This window comes from Anomaloglossus baeobatrachus, chromosome 5, assembly GCF_048569485.1.
Source record: "Anomaloglossus baeobatrachus isolate aAnoBae1 chromosome 5, aAnoBae1.hap1, whole genome shotgun sequence".
NCBI lineage: Eukaryota > Metazoa > Chordata > Amphibia > Anura > Aromobatidae > Anomaloglossus > Anomaloglossus baeobatrachus.
In genome coordinates this window covers 71,073,363-71,100,758 of record NC_134357.1, presented here as the reverse complement: position 1 = coordinate 71,100,758, position 27,396 = coordinate 71,073,363, and the positions used below count along the sequence as shown (strand labels likewise).

The 27,396-nt window shown below is 46.5% G+C and overlaps 1 protein-coding gene across 1 annotated transcript in view; it reads right to left on the bottom strand.

Annotated features, from left to right (window-relative positions):
- The window catches only part of FBXW4 (F-box and WD repeat domain containing 4), a 251,123-nt gene that overhangs the window by 181,499 nt on the left and 42,228 nt on the right, over positions 1-27,396 (bottom strand). The window contains exon 2 of the mRNA XM_075352304.1: positions 576-671. Within this exon, the coding sequence (XP_075208419.1) occupies positions 576-671 (96 nt within the window). The remainder of the gene's footprint in view (positions 1-575; positions 672-27,396) is intronic.

Below are 27,396 nucleotides of genomic sequence, written 5' to 3'. Positions count from 1 at the left end.
ACATTTTCACTACATAATATACAGCTATGTAGTTTTGCGTAATAACTGAGTAAATAGAATCGCAATAGAATAAGGCTATGTGCGCACTAGTGCGTTTTACCCACGGATTTACCCGCGGATTTGCCGCGGAAATTTCTTGAGAAATGTCTGCAATCTTTGTGCAGACATTTCCCAACAAATCCTATGGTAAAAAAAAATAGCTGTGCGCACTGGTGCGGATTTTTCTCAAGAAATTTCCTTGAGAAGAATTTCTCGAGAAACTTTCTTGAGAAAATGAACATGTCCATTATTTCCGCAGGTACCCTGCGGATTTCGGCAGTACAGCCTGCAAAAATCCGCAGGGAACCACCCGCGGGAAAATCGCGGCAATTCCGCGGCTATTCCGCGGCAAATCCGCATGCGGATTTGGTGCGGATTTTTTCCGGAGGTCCGGAAATCTTTCACTCCCAGAAGTTTCTCAAGATATTTTCTTGAGAAACTTCTCATTTCTAGTGCGCACATAGCCTAAGACACGTAAAAAAACCCCCACATTAGCGAATGGAGACTAGAAGAAGACAGTAGTAAGCGTCACTTGCTTGCGTTTCCACTTGAGGAGGACATCCCGCCGACAACGTCCATTTTTCCAGTTTTGAGAAACCCGTACTCTTTCCTTCACAGGAATTCCAGAAGCCCTGCAGACAAAGACCGGTGTTATTCCTCAAATCCTCGTCTGAAAAGGTCTTTGGTTTACATAAGGAATTATACCATTTTGCCTGTCCAACTTCAAGGAAAAGTAAAGCTATGGTACATTTTCCTATACTAAGACAGTTCAAGTTGTTAAAAATGCAAGAATGGAACAGTATAAAATAAGGAGAAAAGAAAAACCCTATATACCTACAGTACAGACCAAAAGTTTGGACACACTTTCTCATCTCTAGAACAATTGTTAAGAGGAGACTTTGTGCAGCAGGCCATCATAGTAAAATAGCTTCTAGGAAACCACTGCTAAGGACAGGCAACAAGCAGAAGAGACTTGTTTGGGCTAAAGAACACAAGGAATGGACATTAGACCAGTGCGAATCTGTGCTTTGGTCTAACGAGTCCAAATTTGAGATCTTTGGATCCAACCACCGTGTCTTTGTAGAAAAGGTGAACGGATAGACTCTATATGCCTGGTTCCCACCGTGAAGCATAGAGGAGGAGGTGTGATGGTGTGGGGGTGCTTTGCTGGTGACAGTGTTGGGGATTTATTCAAAATTGAAGGCATACAGAACTAGCATGGCTACCACAGCATCTTGCAGCGGCATGCTATTCCATCCGGTTTGCGTTTAGTTGGACCATCATTTATTTTTCAACAGGACAATGACCCCAAACACACCTCCAGGCTGTGTAAGGGCTATGTGACTAAGAAGGAGAGTGATGGGGTGCTACGGCAGATGAGCTGGCCTTCACAGTCACCAGACCTGAACCCAATCGAGATGGTTTGGGGTGTGCTGGACCGCAGAGAGAAGGCAAAAGGGCCAACAAATGCTAAGCATCTCTAGGAACTCCATCAAGACTGTTGGAAAACCATTTCCGGTGACTACCTCTTGAAGCTCATCAAGAGAATGCCAAGAGCGTGCAAAGCAGTAATCAAAGCAAAAGGTGGCTACTTTGAAGAACCTAGAATATAAGACATATTTTCAGTTGTTTCACACTTTTTTACATATTTCATTCCACATGTGTTAATTCATAGTTTTGATGTCTTCAATGTGAATCTACAATTTTTAGAGTCATGAAAATAAAGAAAAAACTCTTTGAATGAGGTGTGTCCAAACTTTTGGTCAGTACCGTATGTATTAAAAAAAAACCAAGGGAGCAAAAGAAAAATGCACTCAATTAAAATGTCAAAACATAGTATCTATACATCAGCTCAACCTCCAGCAGCCCCCCAGAAAGCACATGCAAACAATCGTATCTTTACATTATTGCCATAGATAAATCCCTCACAAAAGCATCTGAGAGCGATAACTATCCTTAAAGTCTCTTCACCGGGGAGGATTCACTGCAGATCTGTCTGTATTTGTGAACAGCAAATCTGCAGTTTATCAGGGTCAGTATGGATGAAGTTTACATGGATTTTCGGAGCTCATTGTGTGACTCGATCCGAGTGGAAACTGCTCACAAATTGTCTCCTATTATTTTTAATGGGGAAAACTCCATAGATGTTTATAAGGGTGGACATTTTTCAGGAGCAGATATGAAATCTGACATGTTGCCTACTGAGGCGGTGTAAACCCATGTGTCAAGCTGGATGGCTGACCCTGATCTGGGCACTAGGTAGGCAGCGGATGGGATGAGCTCTTAGTCAACCCCACTAGGCACTAAAGGACACACAGGGATAACAAATAAGGGAAATCAACAAACAGCTAATCTCAAATTACATAGAGGGAGAGTGAATGCAAAATGCAACATAGCACTCCAGATGATTGCAAGCAGACTGCTTGCACTCGGGATCTGTAGGAACTTAGAGCCATCACCAGCACAGAGTAATAGGAAGTGAAAGTATATAAAGTCCCCAGGCAAGTGCTGAAGAAAAGCAGCTGAAAGGCTGAGGAACGCCGCAGGGTCCTAAAAGGGAAAGAGATGAAAACCAAATGGAAAAAAAAGAAGAAGTTCAGGAAGCAGCTTGCACAGCCAAACGCTGTGACCTTCTATAACCAGACACCACAGGACTGTCTGTCACCCGTGACACCTGTGACGCCATGGGAATCCAAACTGAAAATCCACAATACAAAAGTACAAGACAGCTTTGGATTTCTGAAAGATTTCATTCAAATTAATGTATGATTTTTTTATTTTTTATTTTTTATTTTTTTTTTAGAAAACAATGAGGATTTACCAAGCCACCGTGATGCAGACTTTAAATCAGCATTACAAATCCGCCAATGCAGATCTTCCAACAGAATTGACAAACACGCCACACATTACAGTGGAACCTTGGTTAACGAGAACAATCCGTTCTGGGAGTGTGCTTGTTAACCAAGTTACTCGTTCAGCAAAGCAAGATCTCCCATAGGAAATCATTGCAATGCAGACAATTCGTTCCACAACTTGATAAATGTCCCATCCTGGTCCCCTATTGTGTCATTCCACACACGCACAAACACACACAAACACACAAGCACGCAGGCACACACACATTATGCTCACCTTACCTTCCGTTCCATCGCCGGTCTCCTGGGACTTGCTGTTCACCGGTACGGGCTGTGTATCGGGTTACCATCACAACGAGGGAGGAACTTCCGCACCCAGAGTGCTGACGTCAAAGGAAGGAGCCGCTTGCCTCCGATTGGTCAGCGCGCTGCCTTTGAGTAGCGGTGACAGAGGAAGTTCCTGCTTCGTCGCGTTGCTTGCCTATACACAGCCTATACCGGTGAACTACAGGACCCAGAAGGCCGGCAAGGGAACGGAAGGTACACATATTATGCTCACCTTACCTTCCGTTCCATCGCTGGCCTCCTGGATCTTGTAGTTCGCCGCGAGGATTCCTTCCTCGACGTGATATCATCACCAATTTATTAACCCCGACAAAGCCTCCATGTCCGGCGTACTCCACAGTCCTCCAGCGTCGCGTCCAGCTGTGCTGCATGCAGGTGACAGGAGCTGCAGAATACACCGCCGCTCCGGTCAGCTTCACACAGCAACTGAGGTGAGTAGCGCGATCAGCTGCTGTCAGTCAGGTAACTCACGGCCACCGCTGGATCCAGCGGTAGCCGCGATTAACCTCAGTGACAGCTCAGCTGATCGCGCTACTCACCTCAGTTGCTGCATGGAGCTGACCGGAGCGGCGGTGAGTAGCGCGATCAGCTGAGCTGTCACTGAGGTTACCCGCTGTCACTGGATCCAGCGGTGGCCGCGATTAACCTCAGTGACAGCTCAGCTGATCGCTATACTCACCTCAGTTGCTGCATGGAGCTGACCGGTGCGGCGGTGAGTAGCACGATCAGCTGAGCTGTCACTGAGGTTAATCGCGGCCACCGCTGGATCCAGTGACAGCGGGTAACCTCAGTGACAGCTCAGCTGATCGCGCTACTCACCGCCGCTCCGGTCAGCTCCATGCAGCAACTGAGGCGAGTAGCGTGATCAGCTGAGCTGTCACTGAGGTTAATTGCGGCCACCGATTTGCCAACGCACTAGGGTAAATCGGGAAGAGCCGGGTACAGTCCCAGAACTGTCGTATATAATGTATGCGGCAATTCTGGGCGGCTGCTGACTGATATTGTTAGGCTGGGGGGCTCCCCATAACATGGAGCTCCCCATCCTGAGAATACCAGCCTTCAGCCGTATGGCTTTATCTGGCTGGTATTAAAATTGGGGGGAACCGCATGCCTTTTTTTTAATTAATTATTTATTTCACTGCACAGTATACACACACTCACCGGCTGCTGTGATTGGGTGCAGTGAGACACCTGTCACTCAGCGTGGGGGCGTGTCTCACTGCAACCAATCATAGGCGCCGAAAAGCAGGAAAGCAGGGAATACGAGATTGTTTAATGAGCGGCCGGCTTTTTCAAAAGAGGAAAGCCGCCGGAGTTTAGTGAACAGCTGTGCAGCGCCGCGGCAGTGATCGGGGAACGGTAAGTAAGAGAGAGGGGGGAGAATGACCGACAGACTGTGAGAGGGGCACAGACAAGACAGAGAGAGACAGAGAGCGAGACCGACCGACGGGAGATAGAATGAAAAAAAAAATGACCGACATCGCTAGTAAAAAGCACAAAACGTGCGTTTTGGACATCGAAGTGCTACACAATGTTTTACGTAAAATCTTTCATGTATTAATCTCAAAAAGTAACATACCCAATAGTGAGATAGAGCTGGTGTATGTGCCCTTAACATTTCCGCCATGAAAATTCATTTTGGTGTCATTTTGAAAGGTTTTCTGGTGAGTCCATAAAAATGGCGTAAAACTCGGACAAAATTGTTCACAGCTGTGACTTTTGAGTGATAAGTGCTTCAAGGGGTCTTCCCCATGCTGTTGCCATGTCATTTGAGCACTCTTCTGAGACTTGTGACATTTTTAGGGTTTCTACATGCTGCCGGGGGTCATTTCATAAAAATACTCGGGTCTCCCATAGGATAACATTGGGCTCGGTGCTCGGGCCGAGTACACGAGTATCTTGGGATGCTCGGCCCGAGCCTCGAGCACCCGAGCTTTTTGGTACTCACTCATCACTAGTAATAATGCATGCAATATAGAAAATCTCCTAATGCCTTTTCACAATAACAGGAGGTACATGGAGGTAAAGCAGACCCCATACACGTATGTAGATGAGCCATTAGACTATCCCTGAGCCAGGTCAGTCACTGAGGCATGTGAAGTCATAAATGCTCCATCAATAGAGACTAATTGATCACATACAGTATTTATTTCATGGAGAGAACAGCTATCTCAGTCTTTTGCGCCTGTTCACATGTCAAGGTATTGGGGTTTTGCAAATAAGAAAAAAAATATTTTATTTTTTTTGGCTGTTGAGATGAAATTCCGTCTATAAAAAACAGATAGCACTTGGATGCTTTGGGTCATTTACCATGGCAGAGCCATGCTGTCCGAACACGGGTGCCATGAATCCATTACTGGCTGCACAACTGGAAGCATGCATGTTTTACTCTGAAATACTATGGAGTTTCAGAACAAACATGCTATACTTTAAAAAGTCGACACGGCCTATGCGTCTCAGATGACTAGCCCGAAGCCCCCTGCAGATCCCCGCCCCCTGCAGATTCTCCCCTTCATGCTTCCCTAGACGGACAGATCTCTCCCTCTACACAATCTGTCCGCAAGGAGGGGACAAGCCAATCATCTGAGAAACATGGTGCCGGTTGTGATGCGTTTCAGATTACTTACAGCAAAGATGGGCTGCAGTGTGTACATCGCCCAGGCCTCTGCGTTTCAGAATAAAAAAAAAAAAAACAAAAACAAAAAAAAAAAAAAACACGGGTGCAATAAGACAGCCAGTGGTTCATCCACAATTAGAGATGAGTGGACCCGTGGAAGTTCCAATTTGTCGGGTTCGGACAGACTTTACAGGTGGGGTTGTTTGTTGCATTTTCTTTTGGTACACACTACATCCCAAATTGAATGGCTGTCATGGAGGGTAAAAGCAGAGACTACAAGCGGCTCCCACTGGGCCGAGCACCGAGCGTACCCAAGCTCAACGATGCTAAATTGAGTGGTTAGCATACGTACAGCCCCAAACTTGGACATGGATTTTTATTTTTTAAATTTTTTTTTAAAGTCCATGTTTGGTACGAACCCCAAACTTTATAGTTTGCTCATCTCTATCCATAATAACTTTGTCTCAGGCGACATTTTTTTTTGCATGAGGAAAAAAAAAAAAAGCCGCAATGGTAAATAGACATACCAGTCCAAAAATAATCGAAAGTTGGAGAAAAAATTAAAATCGATTTGTGTAAATGAAGCACAGATACACGCAAATCCAATAGCTGCCGAATATCAACATAAAAGACCAAAGTCAATTATTTTACTCGCTCGTTCATGTTAATTCCACCTCAAAAACATCTCTAGAATTCGTCCTTTTCTTACTGTTGACTCTGCAAAAACTCTTAGGGGTACTTTACACGCTGCGACATCGCATCCGAAATATCGTCGGGGTCACGTCGTTAGTGACGCACATCCAGCGCTGGTAATGACATCGCAACGTGTAAATCCTTTGTGCGACGATCAACAATCGCAAATGCGTCGAAAATCGGTGATCTGTGTAACGTCAGTCATTTTCATAATGTCGGGTTGACCGCAGGTACGATGTTTATCGTTCCTGCAGCTCCACACATCGCTGTGTGTAAACCCGCAGGAGCGACAAACATCTCCTTACCTGCGTTCACAGGCAATGCGGAAGGGAGAAGGTGGGTGGGCCGCTCATCTCTGCCCCTCCGCTTCTATTGGCCGGCCGCTTAGTGACGTTGAGGTGACGTCGCTGTGACGCCGAACACACCTCCCCCTTGAAGGAGGGATTGTTCGGCAGTCACAGCGATGTCGCCGAGCAGGTATGTGCGTGTGAAGCTGCCGTAGCGATTATTTTCGCTACGGCACCAATCACCACATATTGCATGTGCGACGGTGGCGGGTGCTATCGCGCTCGGCATCGCTAGCCGATGCTAGCAATGTCGCAACGTGTAAAGTACCCCTTACAGTTGCTCTCATTCATTCTCACCTGGATTATTGTAATTCTCAACTAATTGGTCTCCCTGTTACTAAACTCTCCTCCCTCTAATCCATACTGAATGCTGTAGCCAGGATAATTTTCCTCTCCAACCACTTCACTGATGCCTCTGCTCTGTGCCAGTCATTGCACTGGTTGCCTATCCACTACAGAATCCAACATAAACTTAACACTCTCACTCACAAAGCTCTCCACGGTTCCGCACCACCCTACATCTCCTCCCTCATCTCTGCCTATCACCCCACCCGTCCCCTCCGCTCTGGTAATGACCTAAGACTGACATCCTCAACAATTCGAACCTCCCACTCCTGTCTTCAAGATTTCTCACAAGCTGCGCCTAGGCTCTAGAACACACTACCAAGAGAAATCCGATTAATTCCTAACATCCACACATTTAAGCGGGCCCTAAAAACGCATTTCTTTAGACTAGCCTATCACCTCACCTCCGTCATCTAATCTAGTCCCTTTCTACCCTTCATAAAATTTACTTCCAATTCTTATCCCCTGTATCTTCTGATTCCATTCCTCTTCATGTACTGCTTTACATTCTGTACTTGTATAATTTCTGGCTGGCGACCGGTCCACGCAGCTGGTTTTGAATCCCCTATTAAAATCGATGGCTGGACCATATATGACAAGCTTTTCTCCCCCATCCACTTTTTGTGCCTCCCTTTTTCCTCTTAGACTGTAAGCTTATGACCAGGACCCCCACTCCTCTTGGTATCTTAAGGGATCATGCGCACGTAACTGCTGAATATTCTGCACCATTTGACAGCACATGTGCGCGTCAAATCGCTGCAGAAACACTGCATAATGGATGCAGTTTTTTTTTTTTTAGAAAAAAGCAGATTTCATGCGCTCTGGCTGCTGCCCCCACCATAGACAGAGTGGGAGCTGCATCCAAAGCGCAGGAATAATTGACATGCTCATTTTATGAACGCACGGATTTGGGTCAAAATGTTAGCACCCAAATCGCTGCGTTCCTAAAAGCAACGTGCACATGTCTCATGCACAATTTTCATAAATTGTGCTGGGGACGCAGGACGCATGCATATATGATGCATATATGATGCAGTGCAATACGCAGTGTAAATGCATGCAATTACGCAACGTGTACACGAGCCCTAATTTTGTTACTTTGCATTGTCTCATATTGTCTGTACATGTTCCTTTTGAACTGTAAAGCGCTACAGAATATGTTGGCGCTATAGAAATAAAAATATTATTATTATTTTACTAAAAATCCTTTTGGCCCAAAAGATGAAAAGAAAAAAAAAAAAACAGACAAAAGAATAGAAACAATGATGGGTAAAACTCGCAGCCCATTAGTGGAAGCTTTGAGCGTTGAGGCCACATAAAAAACGATTAGTCCCGTGTATATAAACATCACACCTTGCTGTTAATACATGTAGGAATCTCTAACCTGGCCTCGGGGCCTGCCTAAATCTCCATTTTCCCAGCCCTTTCTCAAAGCCCAGGGCTCATTTTTCTCTCGTCTCCCTCTTCTCCATCTTCCGGCACTTAGAGACCATTATAATTTGACTGCATTCCTGGGCATCTGACCTGTTTTAAACAAAACAAAAAGCAAAAGCTTTTCGATCATTTAAATCTTCGCCGGCACTTGGCCTATGATCAGCAAAGCTAGACCAGAGAATAATTTAGAGGTCTTACAACTGCTCTACTGAGGAAGGATTCCAGAAATTAAAAAAAAAAAAAAAAGTAATAATTGTGTTGGTTCCCAGCAGAAAGGAGGGAAAAAAAAACAAAAAACAAAAAGAAAAGAAAAAACTGCAGACGTATCCTGAAGAATAGTTCAGTCCCCGTGTGACATTAAATTCAATGTACACACAATACGTTCCCCCACCTATATATCAATAACTGCACTTGTGCTGAACTTTATGGCTAGTGCTCGGAAAACTCCGCGCAAAAACAAAGTCAATGGAGCAGAACGTCCCCAATGGAATATAGATGCCAAAATGTATCAAAAAGTAACAATCGCAGGCTGAAGAAGTAATTGGGGGAGAGAAAAGAAAAAAAACTGTTTTCAGCATTCAAGTAAATTGGTTACCCAAACAGAGCATGCCATAGCACAGAAACAGACCACACATGGTGCTAATCTCTCCCCTCCGAGCGGAGCGCAGGGGACCTGGAACGTTCATGCTTATTTTAACTTTATGGAAGGATATCCGAATGAGGCGAAGGCAGGGTGAACGCAGATAAGTCACTGAGAAATAAAAAGACTTTGTAAAAATAATAAATTATATCTATTTTTCTTTTTTAAACTTATTTACAGTCAACTGATTATGGGAACTGCCTTTTACAACAATGATTCTTACAATAGTCTAAAGGGGGCTTTACACGTAGCGACATCGCTAGCGAAAGCACCCGCCCCCGCCGTTTGTGCGTCACGGGCAAATCGCTGCCCGTGGCGCATAATATCGCTAGTACCCGTCACACTATACTTAACTTCCTAGCGACGTCGCTGTGGCCGGCGAACAGCCTCTTTTCTAAGGGGGAGGTTCATGCGGCGTCACAGCGACGTCACACGGCAGCCGTTCAATAGAAGAGAAGGGGCGGAGAGCAGCCGAAGGAAAGACACACCCACCTCATTGCCGGAAGACGCAGGTACTATGTTGTTCCTCGTTCCTCGGGTGTCACACGTAGTGATGTGTGCTCCCTCAGGAACGAAGATCAACTTGCGTCCAGCACCAGCAACGATATTTCGAAAATGGACAATGTGACGACATGGACTCTCATGGGTTAAAGTTTCTTAACATTCAGCCAGACAAGATGATAGATTGTTTATAGACGGGGGATAAGTCCCTCATTGTTTTTTACAAAAATCTTGTGGACTCACGTAATTGTGTTGGCCACTGAAAGCCAGACGTATTGTTACTCTAGACCTTTCCAGTAATCATTGTATTGTAGTTGTGTATTGCTAATGTGATTACCTTAGTAGTCATTGTCTAGTCGGTGACTCCCAGACTACATGTATACCCTCAGTCTTTCTGTAGACATCATTTGGATGAACATTGTCCATGCAGCTTGAGATTCATCCAATGGGAGAGGCGCTCTTGTCCAACCAATCGATGAGGACGCAGTGTATCTAAGTGGAAAGCTGTGGCTATAAAAGGGACTTCTTTTAAGCCACCAGGTTGTTGATGGATGCTGATGGATCCAGTCTAAGCTCTTTGGAGCTGACTAGAGGATCAGGATATCTTATGGCTTCAATCTAGGGACTCCGGTTCCAGTTGGAGACCATATCCACAGCCTAGGGATTTCGACTCCGGCTGCCAGGATTGAATTTCATACCAGGACTACGTAAGGAAGAAACCCAGGTTGGGACAATCCGGTCACCTGGCTACAGACTTTACAGACCTCACACAGCTTCCTAAATCTGGAGCTATTCCTTTCTCGGTGGGTGCCCGCCGAAAGCGGGGTGCTGCTGGATTGGAGTAAGCGGCCCTGGAAGCTCTGAGGCATGGACATTCTAAATCCCTAGTGAGCCAGCGGAAGGGTGAGACTCTGTTGCCTGTTACATTTGTGTGTTTTGCTGGTTATGTGCCGTTAATTGTTTGGGGATCCAATAAAGTCTAATTATTGTGGTTCCCTGACTCTGTGTTGTCTGAGTAGTGTTACGCCCACGGTTAAGGAGGCCGGCGTTCAGTTGGGATGAGCCCTGAGCCACGCTGTCTTTCTAAAGGCGGCGGGTTTTAGTGGACAAGAGCACCCACTGAGCCCCGTGTCTCCACAGACAACATGTCAACGATCAACGATTAGGTGAGTATTTTGCATCATTAGCGGTCGTTCATACGTGTCACACGCAACGACGTCACTAACGAGGCGGGATGTGCGTCACGAATTCCGTGACCCCAACGACATCTCGTTAGCGATGTCGTTGCGTGTAAAGGGGCCTTAAGGGTTGCTGCACATGGCCGTATTTGCGGTCCGGCAAAACATTGGAACACACACGGAGCACTGATATTCTACCGGGCCGATTTCTTCCACAGTCTGTAGAAGAAAAGAATTGCAGCGTGTCCGAGTTGGATCTGAGCGGATCGCACTCGGCCATGCAAGTTAATGGGTCTGTGGGAACCATTGGACGGCACTCAGATGACGTCCGATTTTTAAGGACTGAAACAACGGAGAAGATGGAGACATTTTTTTTCTTCATCTTCTCATCCGAGAGAACCGGATCTCACTATGATCAAAGTGTGACTTGCATAAATCATCCCAATGTGAGAATATACGCCCGTCTCACCCCAGCTTAAAGGGGGCTTTACACGCTGCGACATAGCTCATGCGGAGTCGTTGGGGTCACGGAATTTGTGACGCACATCCGGCCGCATTAGCGATGTTGCTGCGTGTGACACCGATGAGCGATTTTGCATCGTTGCAAAAACGTGCAAAATCGCTCATCGGTGACATGGGGGTCCATTCTCGATTATCGTTACTGCAGCAGTAACGATGTAGTTCGTCGCTCCTGCGGCAGCACACATCGCTATGTGTGACGCCGCAGGAACGAGGAAGCTCTCCTTACCTGCCTCCCGCCCGCTACGAGGAAGGAAGGAGGTGGGCGGGATGTTCCGGCCACTCATCTCCGCCCCTCCACTGCTATTGGGCGGCCGCTCAGTGACATCGCTGTGACGCCGCACCGACCGCCCCCTTAGAAAGGAGGCGGTTCGCCGGTCACAGCGACGTCGCCGGGCAGGTATGTGTGACGGGTCTGCGCGATGTTGTGCAGCACGGGCAGCGATTTGCCCATGTCGCACAACAGATAAGGCGGGTACCCACACTAGCGATATCGGGACCAATATCGCAGCGTGTAAAGTAGCCTTAAGGCTACATTCACATGACCGTTCAGTTTTTGCAGGCCGCAAAAAAAGGTCAATTTTTTCCACGGATGCATACATGTGACATCAGTGTGACATCCGTTCCGTATACGGTCCGTGTGTCATCCTTGTGCCTTCTGTTTTTTTTGCGGACCTCAAAAAACGGAAGCAGCAAGAAAGATAAATAGATGAGTAGATATAGAGATGGATAGATAGATATAGAGAGAGAGATAGAGGGATGAATGAATGAATGGAGGGATAGATAGATGGATGGATCGATAGATAGATATATAATGTCCCACCCCCCTGCATTTTCTAAGCTGGCACCCTTTTGTGACTTTCATATGGCACTAAAGGGTGCCTAGCCTTGTATTTAGCCAAAAAATAAATAAATAATTAAAAAAAAAATGACATGCGGTCCCTCTATCTTTTGTAGCCATCTAGGGTAAAGCAGACGGCTGCAGCCTGCAAACCACAGCTGGCAGCTTCACCTTGGCTGGTAATCCAAAACAGAGGGCACCCCACGCTGTTATTTTAAATTAAATAATTTAAAACAAAAAACACTGGGTCCCCCCCAAATTGGATCACCAGCCAAGGTAAAGCGGACAGCTGTTGTCTGGTATTCTCAGACTAGGGAGGTCCACTGTTATTGGACACTCCCCAGCCTAAAATATAGCAGGCTACAGCCGCCCCAGAAGTGGTGCATCCATTAGATGTGCCAATTCTGGCGATTGCCCCAACTCATCCCGTTGCCCTGGTGTAGTGGCAAACGGGGTAATATATGGGGTTGATACCAGATTTGTAATGTCACCTGACATCAAGCCCTGGGGTTAGTGATGTCAAGCGTCTATCAGATACCTGACATCACTAACCCAGTCAGTAATAATAAAAAAAAAAAATAAAAAAAAAAAATAAGTTTTATTTGAAAAAACACTCCCCAAAACATTCCCTCTTTCACCAATTTATTGAAAAGAACAATCAAATCCGGGTCCAATAAGGGGGTCCCACGACGATCCATACCATAGTCACTGTCCCAGTCAATGAAGAACAGAATGTTCCCCATTGGCTGGGAGAGTAGTGCAGTGACCTGAGCTAACATCATGAGGTCAACCCAGGTCACTGCAGGGGATGAAGAGCGCTGCCATCAGGAGGTTAGATGAGATAATTACCTGCTGTGACGATCTCCTGCTCTCCTGACGTCAGTGCTGTCACTGCCTTCTACGCACGCAACGTTCACAGCGAAGAATCGCGGGAGCCCGTGATGTCAACGCTAGTGACAGTCTAGGGCTGCCTGCGAGACTTGATGTGAGAACGTGGCGGGCATAGAAGGCAGTGACGTCAGGAGAGCAGGATATCATCACAGCAGGTAATGATCTCATCTAACCTCCTGACAGCAGCGCTCGTCATCCCCACAGCTGCACGCGCTGCAGTGTGAGAAGCTGCTGATACTGCAGTGCGGGCAGCCGCAGGACTGGCAGGGAGCGGGACAGACTGCACGGCCACCCGACGGAGGTCACACGGAAGTGCTTCCGTGTGGCTTCCAGGGATTTTGCGGGCTCATTGACTTGTATTGAGTCACGGTCCGTTATTACGGAACAGAATAGGACATGTTCCATAATAACAGAACGGACATACGGCATCCGATGTGTTTTTTTGTAGGATCGGATGCACATGGAAGTGCTACCGTGTGCCATCCGATCCTACACAAAAGACATTGAAAAGATGGTCCTGTCTGTGGGTCCGCAAAAAAAACAGGAATTGACCAGGACAAACGGAGTGGTCATGTGAATGAGCCCTAAGGTTGAAAAATGTAGTAAGTAAACACCAGATCGGATCGGGGTTCAAATCCACATGCTAGTATGGCCCCCAAGCTCTAAAGGCTGCTTTACACACAGCGATATCACTAGCGATCTCGTTAGCGATGTGCCACACCCAGATCGTTGTTACGATTTGCCGAGATCGCTCATAGGTCGTTTTGTAGCGGTCACACATACACATCTCACAAACAACGCTACATCGTTCAGCGATATAGAGAAACCAAGGGAAAAATTGTGAAAACATACCCTGCTGTAACTAAATAAAAGCATAGTGCATATAAACATAGGGTACTTAGTAAACACTGTTTTTGATCAAAAAAAGCATAAAGCTATCCCACCAACGCCAAGGTGTACCCAGTTGGGATAGTACCTACACTCTCTAATATTAAAACCTTACCATGGGTCTAAAATAGGCCTCAATGTGGCTAAGGGCTGAGAGCGACCGGGTCCCAACAGGACATACACAGTCAGGGGGATTCACAGAATGAAATGTCCAGCTCACCAAGAGGGAGGGCCACACCCCATTTGTACTGAATACAAAAAAAACTACATAAAAACAAAAAAGTGAGCCGGAGTATGAGATGGTATACATGGAGCTTGTGAGCTCATGTTCACACTGGCCATAAGACAAAGAGAAACCAAGGGAAAAATTGTGAATATGTTTATATGCACTATGCTTTTATTTAGTTACAGCAGGGTATGTTTTCACAATTTTTCCCTTGGTTTCTCTTTGTCTTATGGCCAGTGTGAACATGAGCTCACAAGCTCCATGTATACCATCTCATACTCCGGCTCACTTTTTTGTTTTTTTGTTTTTTTGTTTTTATCGTTCAGCGATATATCGCTTGACCAAGACGGTCGTGTGGATGTTGTTCGTCGTTGGCAGGGTGTCAAACGTAGCAATATGTCTGCTGCGCTCCAAACGACGAACAATATTTTGAAACTGAACGACGTGTCAACGATCAACGATTTTCACCCTATTTTCGATCGTTCGGCGTCGCACATAGGTGTCACACGCAACAACGTCGCTAACGATGACAGAAGTGCGTCACGAAAACAGTGACCCCCGACGACATATCGTCAGATAAATCGTAGCGTGTAAAGCGGCCTTAAGGTGTCTTCGTCTGTGTAGGTAAAGGTCCCATACATGTAGATTCAAGCAAGATGAACCGGTCGATATTAGAAGAACCGGATGATCACCCAAAGTGTGTGGGGGCATCTAGACTCTCGACCCATGGGGGAACATATGGGTCGAGTCTAATTCACATGAACCTTTTGTTTTTCTGTGGTCTCCACATTAAACACACACGAACATTTCACTGAACGGAGTGTTCATTTCATGGGCGAATTGGGAGAGATAGCCATCAGCCAAAAGAGCCCGGTTTATAATAATTTATGCAATGCTTCTGGGTACCATCTAATTCACTGAAAAACAGGGGCGGCACAGTGGCTCAGTGGTTAGCACTGCAGTCTTGTGGTAGCTCAGTGGTTAGCACTGCAGTCTTGCAGCGCTGGGGTCCTAGGTTCAAATCCCAAGGACAACACCTGCAAGGAGTTTGTATGTTCTCCCCGTGTTTGCGGGGGTTTCTTCCGGGTTCTCCGGTTTCCTCCCACACTCCAAAGACATACTGACACGGAATTTAGACTGTGAGCCCCAATGGAGACAGTGTTGCCAATGTATGTAAAGTGCTATTACCCCAAATTGAGCCATGGACCGCAATGATAAACAGGGTTCAGATGGACTTTTTTTTTATTACCACTGTCCTTTCCAGAAGGCAGAAAAACATAATTAGGCTGCATTCTAGTGTCCATCTGAAAGAAAACAGACCCTCTTGGGAAGAAGAAAAAAAACAACCTACAAATGGAGCCCATCTGAACCCCATTTGTGTCCGTGCAGTCTGCCACTTGCAGTCGGGGTTAGGGCAGCCTCACACGAGACGTTTTATTGTGCGATCGCACCCGACCCCGTCGTTTGTGCGTCATGGGCAATTAGTTGCCCGTGGCGCACAAAGTCGTTTACCCCGTCACGCGTACTTACCTTCCGAACGACGTCGCTGTGGGCGGCGAACATCCACTTCCTGAAAGGGCAGAGACGATCGGCGTCACAGCGACGTCACACAGCGGCCGCCCAATAGAAGCGGAGGGGCAGAGATGAGCGGGACGTAACATCCCGCCCACCTCCTTCCTTTCTCATTGCTGGCGGGACACAGGTAAGCAGTGTTCGTCGTTCCCGGGGTGTCACACGTAGCGATGTGTGCTGCCTCGGGAACGACGAACAACTGGCGCGCAGAAGGAGAAACGACATTATGAAAATGAACGACGTGTCAACGAACAACGATAAGGTGAATATTTTTGCTCGCTCACAGTCGTTCGTAGCTGTCACACGCTACGATATGTCTAACGATGCCGGATGTGCGTTACGGAATCCGTGACCCTGACGACATATTGCCTGATATATCGTAGCGTGTGACGTCGCCCTTACTGTCCGAGTCCCGTTTTTTTTGGGGTATTTAGGTGGAATCAGCAGATGCATTACATAAAGGCATTGTGAACAGGGCCTAAGGCATGTGTGCAAATAACGATTTACCTTTTGGAGTTTCTTTGAATAAATCTGCTCACTAAAGGGACAGTAGCCAAAAATTTTATAAGCTCTATGTTCAATTCCTCCCCTGAATGTACGTGTTGGGGGCTAATCAGTGGAGAAATTCTCTTAAAATTAATGAGCACTCGGAAAAAGAAATGTCTATATTTTGGAATACTTAGGATATGTTCCCAAGTGGCTTGACGGCAGATTCGGGAGCAAAATCCGCTATGAAACTCAGTGACACACTTAAGGGGGCTTTACACGCTACGACATCGCTAATGCGATCTCGTTGGGGTCAAGGAATTGGTGACGCACATCCGGCCGCATTAGCGATGCCGTTGCGTGTGACACCGATGAGCGATTTTGCATCGTTGCAAAAACTTGCAAAATCGCTCATCGGTGACATGGGGGTCCATTCTCAAAAATCGTTACTGCAGCAGTAACGAGGTTGTTCCTCGTTCCTGCGGCAGCACACATCGCTCCGTGTGACACCGCAGGAACGAGGAAGCTCTACTTACCTGCCTCCCGGCCGCTATGCGGAAGGAAGGAGGTGGGCGAGATGTTACGTCCCACTCAGCTCCTCTCCTCCGCTGCTATTGGGCGGCCGCTCAGTGATGTCGCTGTGACGCCGCACGGATCGCCCCCTTAGAAAGGAGGCGGTTTGCCGGTCACAGCGATGTCGCCGGGCAGGTAAGTATGTGTGACGGGTCTGGGCGATATTGTGCGGCACGGGCAGCGATTTGCCCGTGTCGCGCAACAGCTGGGGGCCGGTACCCACACTAGCGATATCGGTACCGATATCGCAGTGTGTAAAGCCCGCTTAAGGAGAAAATTCACAGAACATTCAACAAAAAATGATCAATGTCAATTCTCTACCATCTTCCCATTTATGAATGAATGACTTATACCTACTCAAAAGGACAGCCTTCTTCCTCAACCCTTTTAAGGCTGGGGTCACAAGAGCCTACAGCATCGGATGCGAAAGCTAATGACAGTCGATTTATCCACATCCGCCACCCCAACGCATGTTTTGTGACCACTTCCTCAGCAGGCGTGTGTTGGGGAGGAGGAGGGATGGTTTATAAAGTGGCTGCGGCCAATGAGAAATGATAATAGATAAAAAGCTGTGTGCCAGTGAAGTGTGAGGTCTCAAGACAGCTTGAGACTGTCCTATACATACTAAGCATGTTCTTTATTTAAATTACAGTGCATGGTTTGTTGCTGCCATGTTATACCTGTAAGTGCCTTGTTTTCAACACCTGGCATACTTTATTGTTATGCAAGCATATAGGCAGTAATTGTGAAATCTACTACACAGACAAATAAGTGGTATATTTTATACATATACACACACATATACACTCCGAGTCCTGTGCAGAATACTAAACCTGCTATGAATTATTGCATTTTCTGAATTTTATCTAATTGAAATAAAAGTTACTTTTTTAGGCCTTACACTTTGCTTGAGGTTTTGGTGTAATACCTATGTCGATAACTAAACAAACTCTTTCTTTGTCTCTTCCTTAAAGGCAACCGATGACCTCAAAAATCACTATTTACCTGTAGACATAGGGGTATACTGCAGTAAACAGTGTTTACATTTTGTGTAGTCGTCTTAATGGAGCAGCAACTACAGGGAAAATATGAAGTTATATCCTCCCTGCAGCTGCTCATTTTCAGTCATCATGGCAATGCAGGGAGCGGTTACAGTCACTACCCCACTATGCAATGAATATGGCTGTAATTATGTAATCACTTTTATTGACAGTCTGCTCTGCGCATATACACACACACACACACACACACACACACACACACACACACTCTGCAGGGATGTCAATCAGCAAAGTGCGGGAGAGTAGCGCCCAGTTTCCCCAAAAATAAGACCTAACCCACAAATAAGCCCTAGTAAGATTTTGGCGGCTGGAGAATGCTTAAAATATAAACCCTACTCCAAAAATAAGCCCTAGTTGCGGTTACATAAGGAAGTGTCCAAGGAGCTAAAAAAGTTAAAGAATACAGTAAGACTTCAAAGAAAGCAGAAATTCCCAATAGAGACCAAACATTCCCAAAAGACAGCAGACACCCCCCTAAAAAAAAATAAAAAAAAAATCTATATATTAATAAATAATATATTATTATTATTAATAATAATACGCACTCCCCAGACCCCAATTACAGTTGGCAAGTGCCGATGGTGGATGGGCTCTCACACAGAGATCTGCACCGCTGTCAGACCCCTCGCCGTTCCTGCTGCACTGCAGCTGTCACAAACAGATCAGGTACCAGTATCATAACGTACGAGTAATACTGTTTACAGTAACCAGGTAGAGCCAACCACTGTGGAACTCAGGGGGACCTGACAGCAATGCAGATTTGTATGTGAGACCCCATTCACTTGCCAACTCTAAATTGTTTGGGGTCTGGCAAGTGTGATTCTTTTAGAGAGTGTCTGCTTTTTTTAGGGGGTAAACTTAGCAGTACATAGATAACAATAAATTTAAGCAGGTAATATAAACCTTTGTAAATATGAAGAATAGCAGATTAGATAGGAAAATGTGCTTCTGAACCAGTAATAGGATTAACGCAAAATGTTCCAGAATGTGATGACATGATTATATTTGAATAAATGTTGATTTTTTTTTTGTTCAAGAATAAATGTGGATTGTTGTTCCTGGGTAAACATAAGACACCCATGAAAATAAGCCCTAGCGCATCTTTCAGAGCAAAATCTATATATATATATATAATTGCCTTAGGCTAGGTTCACACTTCCGTTGTTTTGCATCAGTCACAATCCGTCGCCTTGAGGAATTACGGTATCCTGCAAAATATTTTGCAGGATTCCAGTTTTTCCCCATAGACTTCTATTGGCGACGGATTGTGACTGATGATGCTGCGTTGCATCCGCTGCGTCGCGGTCAGTCGTTTTTTGACTGACCGCCGGGCGGGAGCAACGCAGCATGTAACGTTTTTTGTGCAGTGGAATCCGTTGGATTTCGCTGCGCATGCGCTCTCTGGCTCCCCGCACAGGTAACCAGGATAAACATCGGGTTAACTAAGCAACGCGCTTTGGTTAGTTACCCGGTATTTACACTGGTTACGGGTGCAGGGAGCCAGCGCTGAGCGGTGTATGCTGGTAACCAAGATAAATATCGGGTAACCAAGCAAAGTGCTTTGCTTTTACCCGATATTTACCCTGGCTGTGCACGGAGCCAGACACTTCACCGCTCGGCTCCGCCCCCTCCCGCACTCAGCATGTGTATACACACACACACACACTCTCACACTTACACTCACTTGTCCTGCAGTCCCCGCGGCACTGATGTCCTCAGTGCCACGGCCCCGCTCGGCTCCACCCCACCCCGAACTCCACCCCCTCGCGCTCCGCCCCATGCACACAGCATGTATACATATACACACACACACACACACACACACTTACACTTACACTCACCTGTCCTGCAGTCCCCGCGGCACTGACGTACTCAATGCCACGGCCCCGCTCGGCTCCACCCACCCCGAACTCCGCCCCCCGCACACAACGGAATCCGACAAAGAATTCTGTTCTTTGTCATCCGTTGTACAGCGCATCAGTCACATGCGTCAAGCGACGCATGTGACTGATGCAAAACAACGGAAGTGTGAACTTAGCCTTATACTGTCCATCTGTCTTGCTCCAAAATGATATAATTACAGTGACAACCATCGCCACACCGCGTACGGTAAAGAGCCTGCAACCAACGGCTCAGCTAACCGAACAGCCCGAACTACGGGCCGACAGGATGATGCCCGTCACTTTTCTCCGCACCCACACGGAGCCCTGACTTCCCGGTGAGTGCTGCACCCCCAGAAGCCCACACCGGCAACCCAGCCGACACATACCCACTGCTTGCCTGTGCCTCCCACACTCCGCCCTCCGCATGTATACACTGAACACACACACACACAAATAGTCACCTGTCCCCAGCCAAGCAGTCCCCAGCACTGACTCTCTCAGCGCCATGGCCCTGCTTGGCTCCACCCCCCCGCACTCCGCCCCCCACATGTATACACTGAACACACACACCACACGAATAGTCACCTGTCCCCAGCCCTGCAGTCCCCAGCACTGACATCCTCAGCGCCATGGCCACTCAGCTCCACCTCCCCCGCACTCCGCACACATTATCCCACTCGGCTCCACCTCCCCCGCACTCCGCATATATACACTTAACACACACACACACACAAACTAACACACACACACACAACTGGATAGTCACTTGTCCCCAGCCATAACCATGCAGTCCCCGGCACTGACGTCCCCAGCGCCATGGCCCCGCTCGGCTCCCCCCACCCACACACATGGCCCCGCTTGGCTCCTCCCCCCGCACACATTGCCCCGCTCGGCTCCACCCCCATGGCCCCCACCTGCCTCCATCTTCGCTGCTCCCGCTGTCTGCCACCCCCGACGCCTTTCTTCACATACAAATGGCAAAAATAATAATATTAAAATTTTCATCAATTGTGACACCAGCCATTACATTATTATTGAATTTAATAACCTACATACACATTCTAGACTACATGATACGTTAGAATCGGGCCTCCTTCTAGTAATAATATAAGACCCCGTTTTATTTTCGGGGAAACATGGTATTAGCACGCTCACTGTATAGTAATCGGTGATAGCTTGACACCGCCCTGATGCCTGAAAGCTAGCAGCTATAGGAGAATAAAACTGCTGCTCCAGTAAACCTACTACGTAGGGTTTAAACACCATCTACCAGCGTATTTCCCCGATATCTGCAGATAAAAAGCATTTCTCAAAGTAACAGGTTCCCTTTAAACATAATAGGCTATTATGGTCTTGTCGAAAGAGATCTCGTCTACACCGGGATTGCATTTCTTCTAAGCGTGCTTTACTCTGCAATCCATCACGGTGGTAAGAAATATACATTTGGGGCTTCACCACTAACTTTCATGGATGAATCGTGGTATGCAGCACATTTTCCCTAAGTAGGCAACTTCATTGTATGAAAAATATGTAACAGAACAATGAGGAGGTGAGTGGAGTCTTCAAATTAAGGATTTCCTCCCAAACTTGGCCAGTACAGCTGAAGAAATGCAATATCCCTTGCGAGCTCCAGGTTCCAGCTGCAGGAAGGAGCTGTAATGAAGGCTCGCAACTCCACAACCAGCAAGGAACGTAACTTTACAGTCACTTTATCTATCCCACGCAAAACTTCTGACTCTGAAAGGAGAGTGCATGAGGGATTAGGACAGGCTCCTGCACAGACCCTCCCAAAGCAGCTATGATGCTCAGACACAGATATGTCCAGACTCCAGAAATAATGCCCCTAATGTGACTCACACGTTACATGGAGCTCAACAGCTCTTATTGTTTGCCATCAGCTATAATAGCGACATATCAAGTGAACCATTAACACAAGATCTCGAAATACAATGTACAAAGTCAAGTCCGCCTCCCCTTTAAGTTAAAGCAGTTGTGTCATGAAGACAACCCCTGTCCATAATTCCACATAGGGCATAGGGACGTCTAGGGCGGCACAAGCTCAGGGAGACCCATACTGACCATGTTATATAGTTTTAGTAGGGGTTGTCTCATAAAAATCATTTAAAGGGATATTCCTGGAAGACGTTATCCCCTATCCACTGGGCTTCCAGATTAGTAGGGGTCCAACTGCTAAGACCCTCACTGATCATCAGAATGAGGCAGTAGAATTACCTTTCTACTAAACCCTCCACCATTCAGTGCTCCCCGCCGGTCTTTATTTACATGTGAAAGCTGCAGCCAATCACTGACCAGTGTGCAGGTGAATCATCATCCACATGCACAGACACAAAGACCAGCATGGAGCACCAGGCAGACATTGACAAAGCTTGGGGGGGATTTAATAGGGAAGCAATAACTAATTTATTATTTTATTATTTTATGTCACACATCCTCAATAGCTGTTTTTCCGTGACTCTGATAATCCAATTAAAGGAAATTGTCATAAGTGTCTTAAGGGTGCTTTACACGCTGAGACATCGCTAACGATATATCGTCGGGGTCACAGTGTTTGTGACGTCCATCCGGCGTTAGCGACATCGCAGCGTGTGACACCAAGGAGTGACGATCAACGCTCGCAAAAGTGGTTAAAATCGTTGGTGCTGGAGAGGTCGTCCAAACACCAAATATCGTTGTCTGGTGAGTAGCGATGTTGTTCCTCGTTCCTGTGGCAGCACAGATCGCTATGTGTGACACCGCAGGAGCGAGGAACATCTCCTTACCTGCGTCCATCGGCAAAGGAAGCAAGGAGGTGGGCGGCATGTTCCAGCCGCTCATCTCCGCCCCTTCTCTGCTATTGGACGGCTGCCGTGTGACGTCGCACAAACCGCCCCCTTAGAAAGGAGGCGCTTCACAGTCAACAGCGACGTCGCAGGGAACGTAAGTCCGTGTGACGGGTGTTAGCGATGTTGTGCGTCACGGGCAGCAATTTGCCTGTGACGAACAACCGACGGGGACGGTTACACACGCTAGCGATATCGGTACTGATATCGCAGCGTGTAAAGTACCCCTTAGGGCGGCATAAAGTAGTGGCAGACACCCTGACTTCAGAAGTGTTTCACTAATTTCTCAACATGGTGTAGTTTTCATAAAATCATAGGTATCAGGCACACTGCAAGCTCAGGAGTCCTCCATTATTCCATATGGACAGCACACGGAGCGGAAATATGTTTGTCTGACGGTTCCAAAATATATAAATTACATCCAAAAACTGTAATAGAGAAATAGTGTTTTAATAGTTTTAATATAAATTCTGAGACTGCACCAAGGCCCATTCTGGATATGAAGGACAAGATGAAAAGGGGATGGAGGACAGACTAAGAGGTGAGGAGGAGACTCATGGACCCAAGGATCCCAGAGACAAGCCCTATCAACCTGCAGACATCTTACTAATCTTAAGGGGGCTTTACACGCAACGACATCGCTAACGAGATGTCGTTGGTGTCACGGAATTCGTGACGCACATCCGGCCACGTTAGCGATGTCGCTGCGTGTGAAACGTACAAACGACCGCTAACGATCAAAATTACTCACCTAATCGCTGATCGTTGACCAGTCGTTCTAATCCCAAATATCTTTGCTGGTGCAGGACGCAGGTTGTTCGTCGTTCCTGAGGCAGCACACATCGCTACGTGTGACACCCCAGGAATGACCAGCAACACCATACCTGCGTCCTCCGGCAACGAGGTGGGCGTCACTTTCTTTCGGCTGCTCTCCGCCCCTCCGCTTCTATTGGACGCCTACCGTGTGACGTCGCTGTGTTGCCGCACAAACCACCCCCTTAGAAAGGAGGCGGTTCACCAGCGACATCACTAGCGATGTCACTGCGTGTAAAGCAGCCTTAAGTGTTCATTGCTCAATGAGCATCCGAACAGTCTCATTTTGCCCAGTCATTAGTATGAGTGAAATCTGCAGCAAAAACACTGAAAGAATAAAAATGCTGCAGCTTCAAATCTTCAAATAAAAAAAAAAAAAACAAAAAAAAAAAAAAACCAAGCAGCGTCTACATGAGACTTCAGGATTTTCACTCACTACTTTGCTCAGACTAAGAAATCGTTCAGATTTTGAGACAAATCTTCACAGAAAAAGGCGAGAAAAGTAAACCTCAATGTGTGGACAGATGCTAACAGATTGCCATCTTGCCAGTTCCAGTGGTGTTCAAAGTCCTCTTCTGGCCCACGTAGTTGCCCTTCAACCTTATCTGCTCACACTATGTGGGATTGTGAGCTTAAAGGGGTTGTCCACTACTAGGACAACCACTTCTGATTCCACATGTTTCTACCAGGTAAAATAAAAAGGCCTATACTCACGTCTGTGGATGGTGCGGTTCCAACGGAGTTGGTAATCGACATCACACGAGCCCTTCGTCCAATCAGCACCATCTTCTCTCTCCACGCCTTCGAACACAGAAGCAATAAATAGGAAGTGAGCGGCAGTCACAGCTCTCACTTATTGTTGATTGACTCCAAAGGCGGAGAGAGAAGCCGGCGCTGGTTGGATGCAGGGCTTGCGTGATGGCATATTGTTATGTGAGCCATGGAAGCGTGATTACCAACTCCGCTGGAACTGCGCAGTCAATCGAGGGGATTATAGGCTTTTTTATCAGACTGTTATCCTAGTAATGGATAACCCCTTTAAGTCTATGATACTCAATATAAGTCTATGGGGCCTTGATTTAAGAAAGTGACTTTTGTTCCACACATAAATTCCTGCGTAACCAGGTAGTTTGACTTCAAGTCATTTGGCCAGAAGGGGACCGTAGAGGCGCTGGAAACCAGGGAAGACTGATTAGGAAGTGTTTTTTTTAACTTACACTAAATTACAAACATAATTTGGAGAGTTGCGGGTGGGGAGGGAGGAGGAATTAGGATCCATCAATCACTCTTGTTCTCAGTTTACAGGAGGCATTTTACTTACTACGTGGGTTTAGTGTCAATAATAATTCAGGGGTGAGGCTTTAATATAAAAAATGCACAGCACTATCATACTGACCCTACTTATAGCCCCGGTATAGCTGCCTGAACATGACACAATGGCAATAATTTTGCTGCAGGCTGGAGGATAAATGAGATGTGGTCAACCCACTAGAGCAGACTGTAACTTGCTCCCATTGAAACTCCAGGCAGAACTCTGCATGTCCCCTCCCTGATCTAGACCGATGTCTGGTTTGACAGCCCAAAAAACACTGACACCATAGCATGTTAAGTAAAGCTCCGGAATAAAATCTATAAAATTGGTCCAAATAATAGATTGTAATGTACGTTTAGGTTGTGTGCACACAGTGTGTTTTTGATGCATTTTTTTTTCTTACAGATTTTCTTAAATACATTAAGAAATTAATTTTTTTAAGCCGCATTTTTCCTGCTAGAACATGCAGATTGTCTGCAGCCAAAGCTGCAACATGTGCACATAGCATTCGTCTGTTCATCATCGGCCGAGCGGTCATCGGTGAGATTTTGTTTTTTTTTCATGGGGAGAAAACGGGTACCAGAAAAATCTGGTGGTGGCTTATCTTCTCAGAAAACAAAAGGATCAGTGTCACTGATCCGTCACGGCCGGCTGACAATCCAGTGGCAGCGAGTGTTAAAAAATCCCAGAGATTGGCAGCAATGTGTTATTATCTGATAGTTCACAGTTTCTGCAGCAGTGCATTCTATGACCCCGGGAAACTGTCGTTTTTCCTCTCAGTTGCCAGCCTCTGACTTCCTTCATAAACCTCACCTTGTGGTGGTTTGGGTGTGGTTCATAGCTGTTCTTGGCTGTGGTCTGTAGCGGTTGTCTCCTCTTGTTGTTCAAGAGACTTCTGTGGTAGCTGCTCCTAAGATAAGTGTTTGACTTTTGCCATCTGCATGGGCTCAGGTGGTAGCATTTGTGTTTCCCCTGTATTGTTTCTTTTTGTCTCCCTTAGCGTTGAGGGTGTTGACAAGCGCTCATATCCGCCATCCTTACTTAGAGCCCAGATTAGGGTTTGCCAAGGGTGAGGTATTCCTACTCGATGACAGGTGCAGAACCTACAGTGCCTACAAGTAGTATTCAACCCCTGCAGATTTACACATTCGGAATTAATTTGGCATTGTGACATTTGGACTGTAGATCAGCCTGGAAGTGTGAAATGCACTGCAGCAAAAAAGAATTTTATTTCTTTTTTTATTTTTTTTTTTAAATTGTGAAAAGTTTATTCAGAGGGTCATTTATTATTCAACCCCTCAAACCACAAGAATTCTGTTTGGTTCCCCTAAAGTATTAAGAAGTATTTCAGGCACAAAGAACAATGAGCTTCACATGTTTGGATTAATTATCTTTTTCCAGCCTTTTCTAATTAAGACCCTCCCCAAACTTGTGAACAGCACTCATACTTGGTCAACATGGGAAAGACAAAAGGAGCATTCCGAGGCCATCAGAGACAAGATCGTGGAGGGTCACAAGGCTGGAAAGGGGTACAAAACCCTTTCCAAGGAGTTGAGCCTACCTGTCTCCACTGTTGGGAGCATCATCCGGAAGTGGAAGGCTTATGGAACTACTGTTAGCCTTCCACGGCCTGGACAGCCTTTGAAAGTTTCCACCCGTGCCGAGGCCAGGCTTGTCTGAAGAGTCAAGGCTAACCCAAGGACAACAAGGAAGGAGCTCCGGGAAGATCTCATGGCAGTGGGGACATTGGTTTCAGTCAATACCATAAGTAACGTACTCTACCGCAATGGTCTCCGTTCCAGACGAGCCCGTAAGGTACCTTTACTTTCAAAGCGTCATATCAAGGCTCATCTACAGTTTGCTCATGATCACTTGGAGGACTCTGAGACAGACTGGTTCAAGGTTCTCTGGTCTGATGAGACCAAGATCGAGATCTTTGGTGTCAACCACACACGTGACGTTTGGAGACTGGATGGCACTGCATACGACCCCAAGAATACCACCCCTACAGTCAAGCATGGTGGTGGCAGCATCATGCTGTGGGGCTGTTTCTCAGCCAAGGGGCCTGGCAATCTGGTCCGCATCCATTGGAAGATGGATAGCACGGCCTACCTGGAGATTTTGGCCAAGAACCTTCGCTCCTCCATCAAGGCTCTTAAGATGGGTCGTCATTTCATCTTCCAACAAGACAACGACCCAAAGCACACAGCCAAGAAAACCAAGGCCTGGTTCAAGAGGGAAAAAATCAAGGTGTTGCAGTGGCCTAGTCAGTCTCCTGACCTTAACCCAATTGAAAACTTGTGGAAAGAGCTCAAGATTAAAGTCCACATGAGACACCCAAAGAACCTAGATAACTTGGAGAAGATCTGCATGGAGGAGTGGGCCAAGATAACTCCAGAGACCTGTGCCGGCCTGATCAGGTCTTATAAAAGACGATTATTAGCTGTAATTGCAAACAAGGGTTATTCCACAAAATATTAAAACCTAGGGGTTGAAT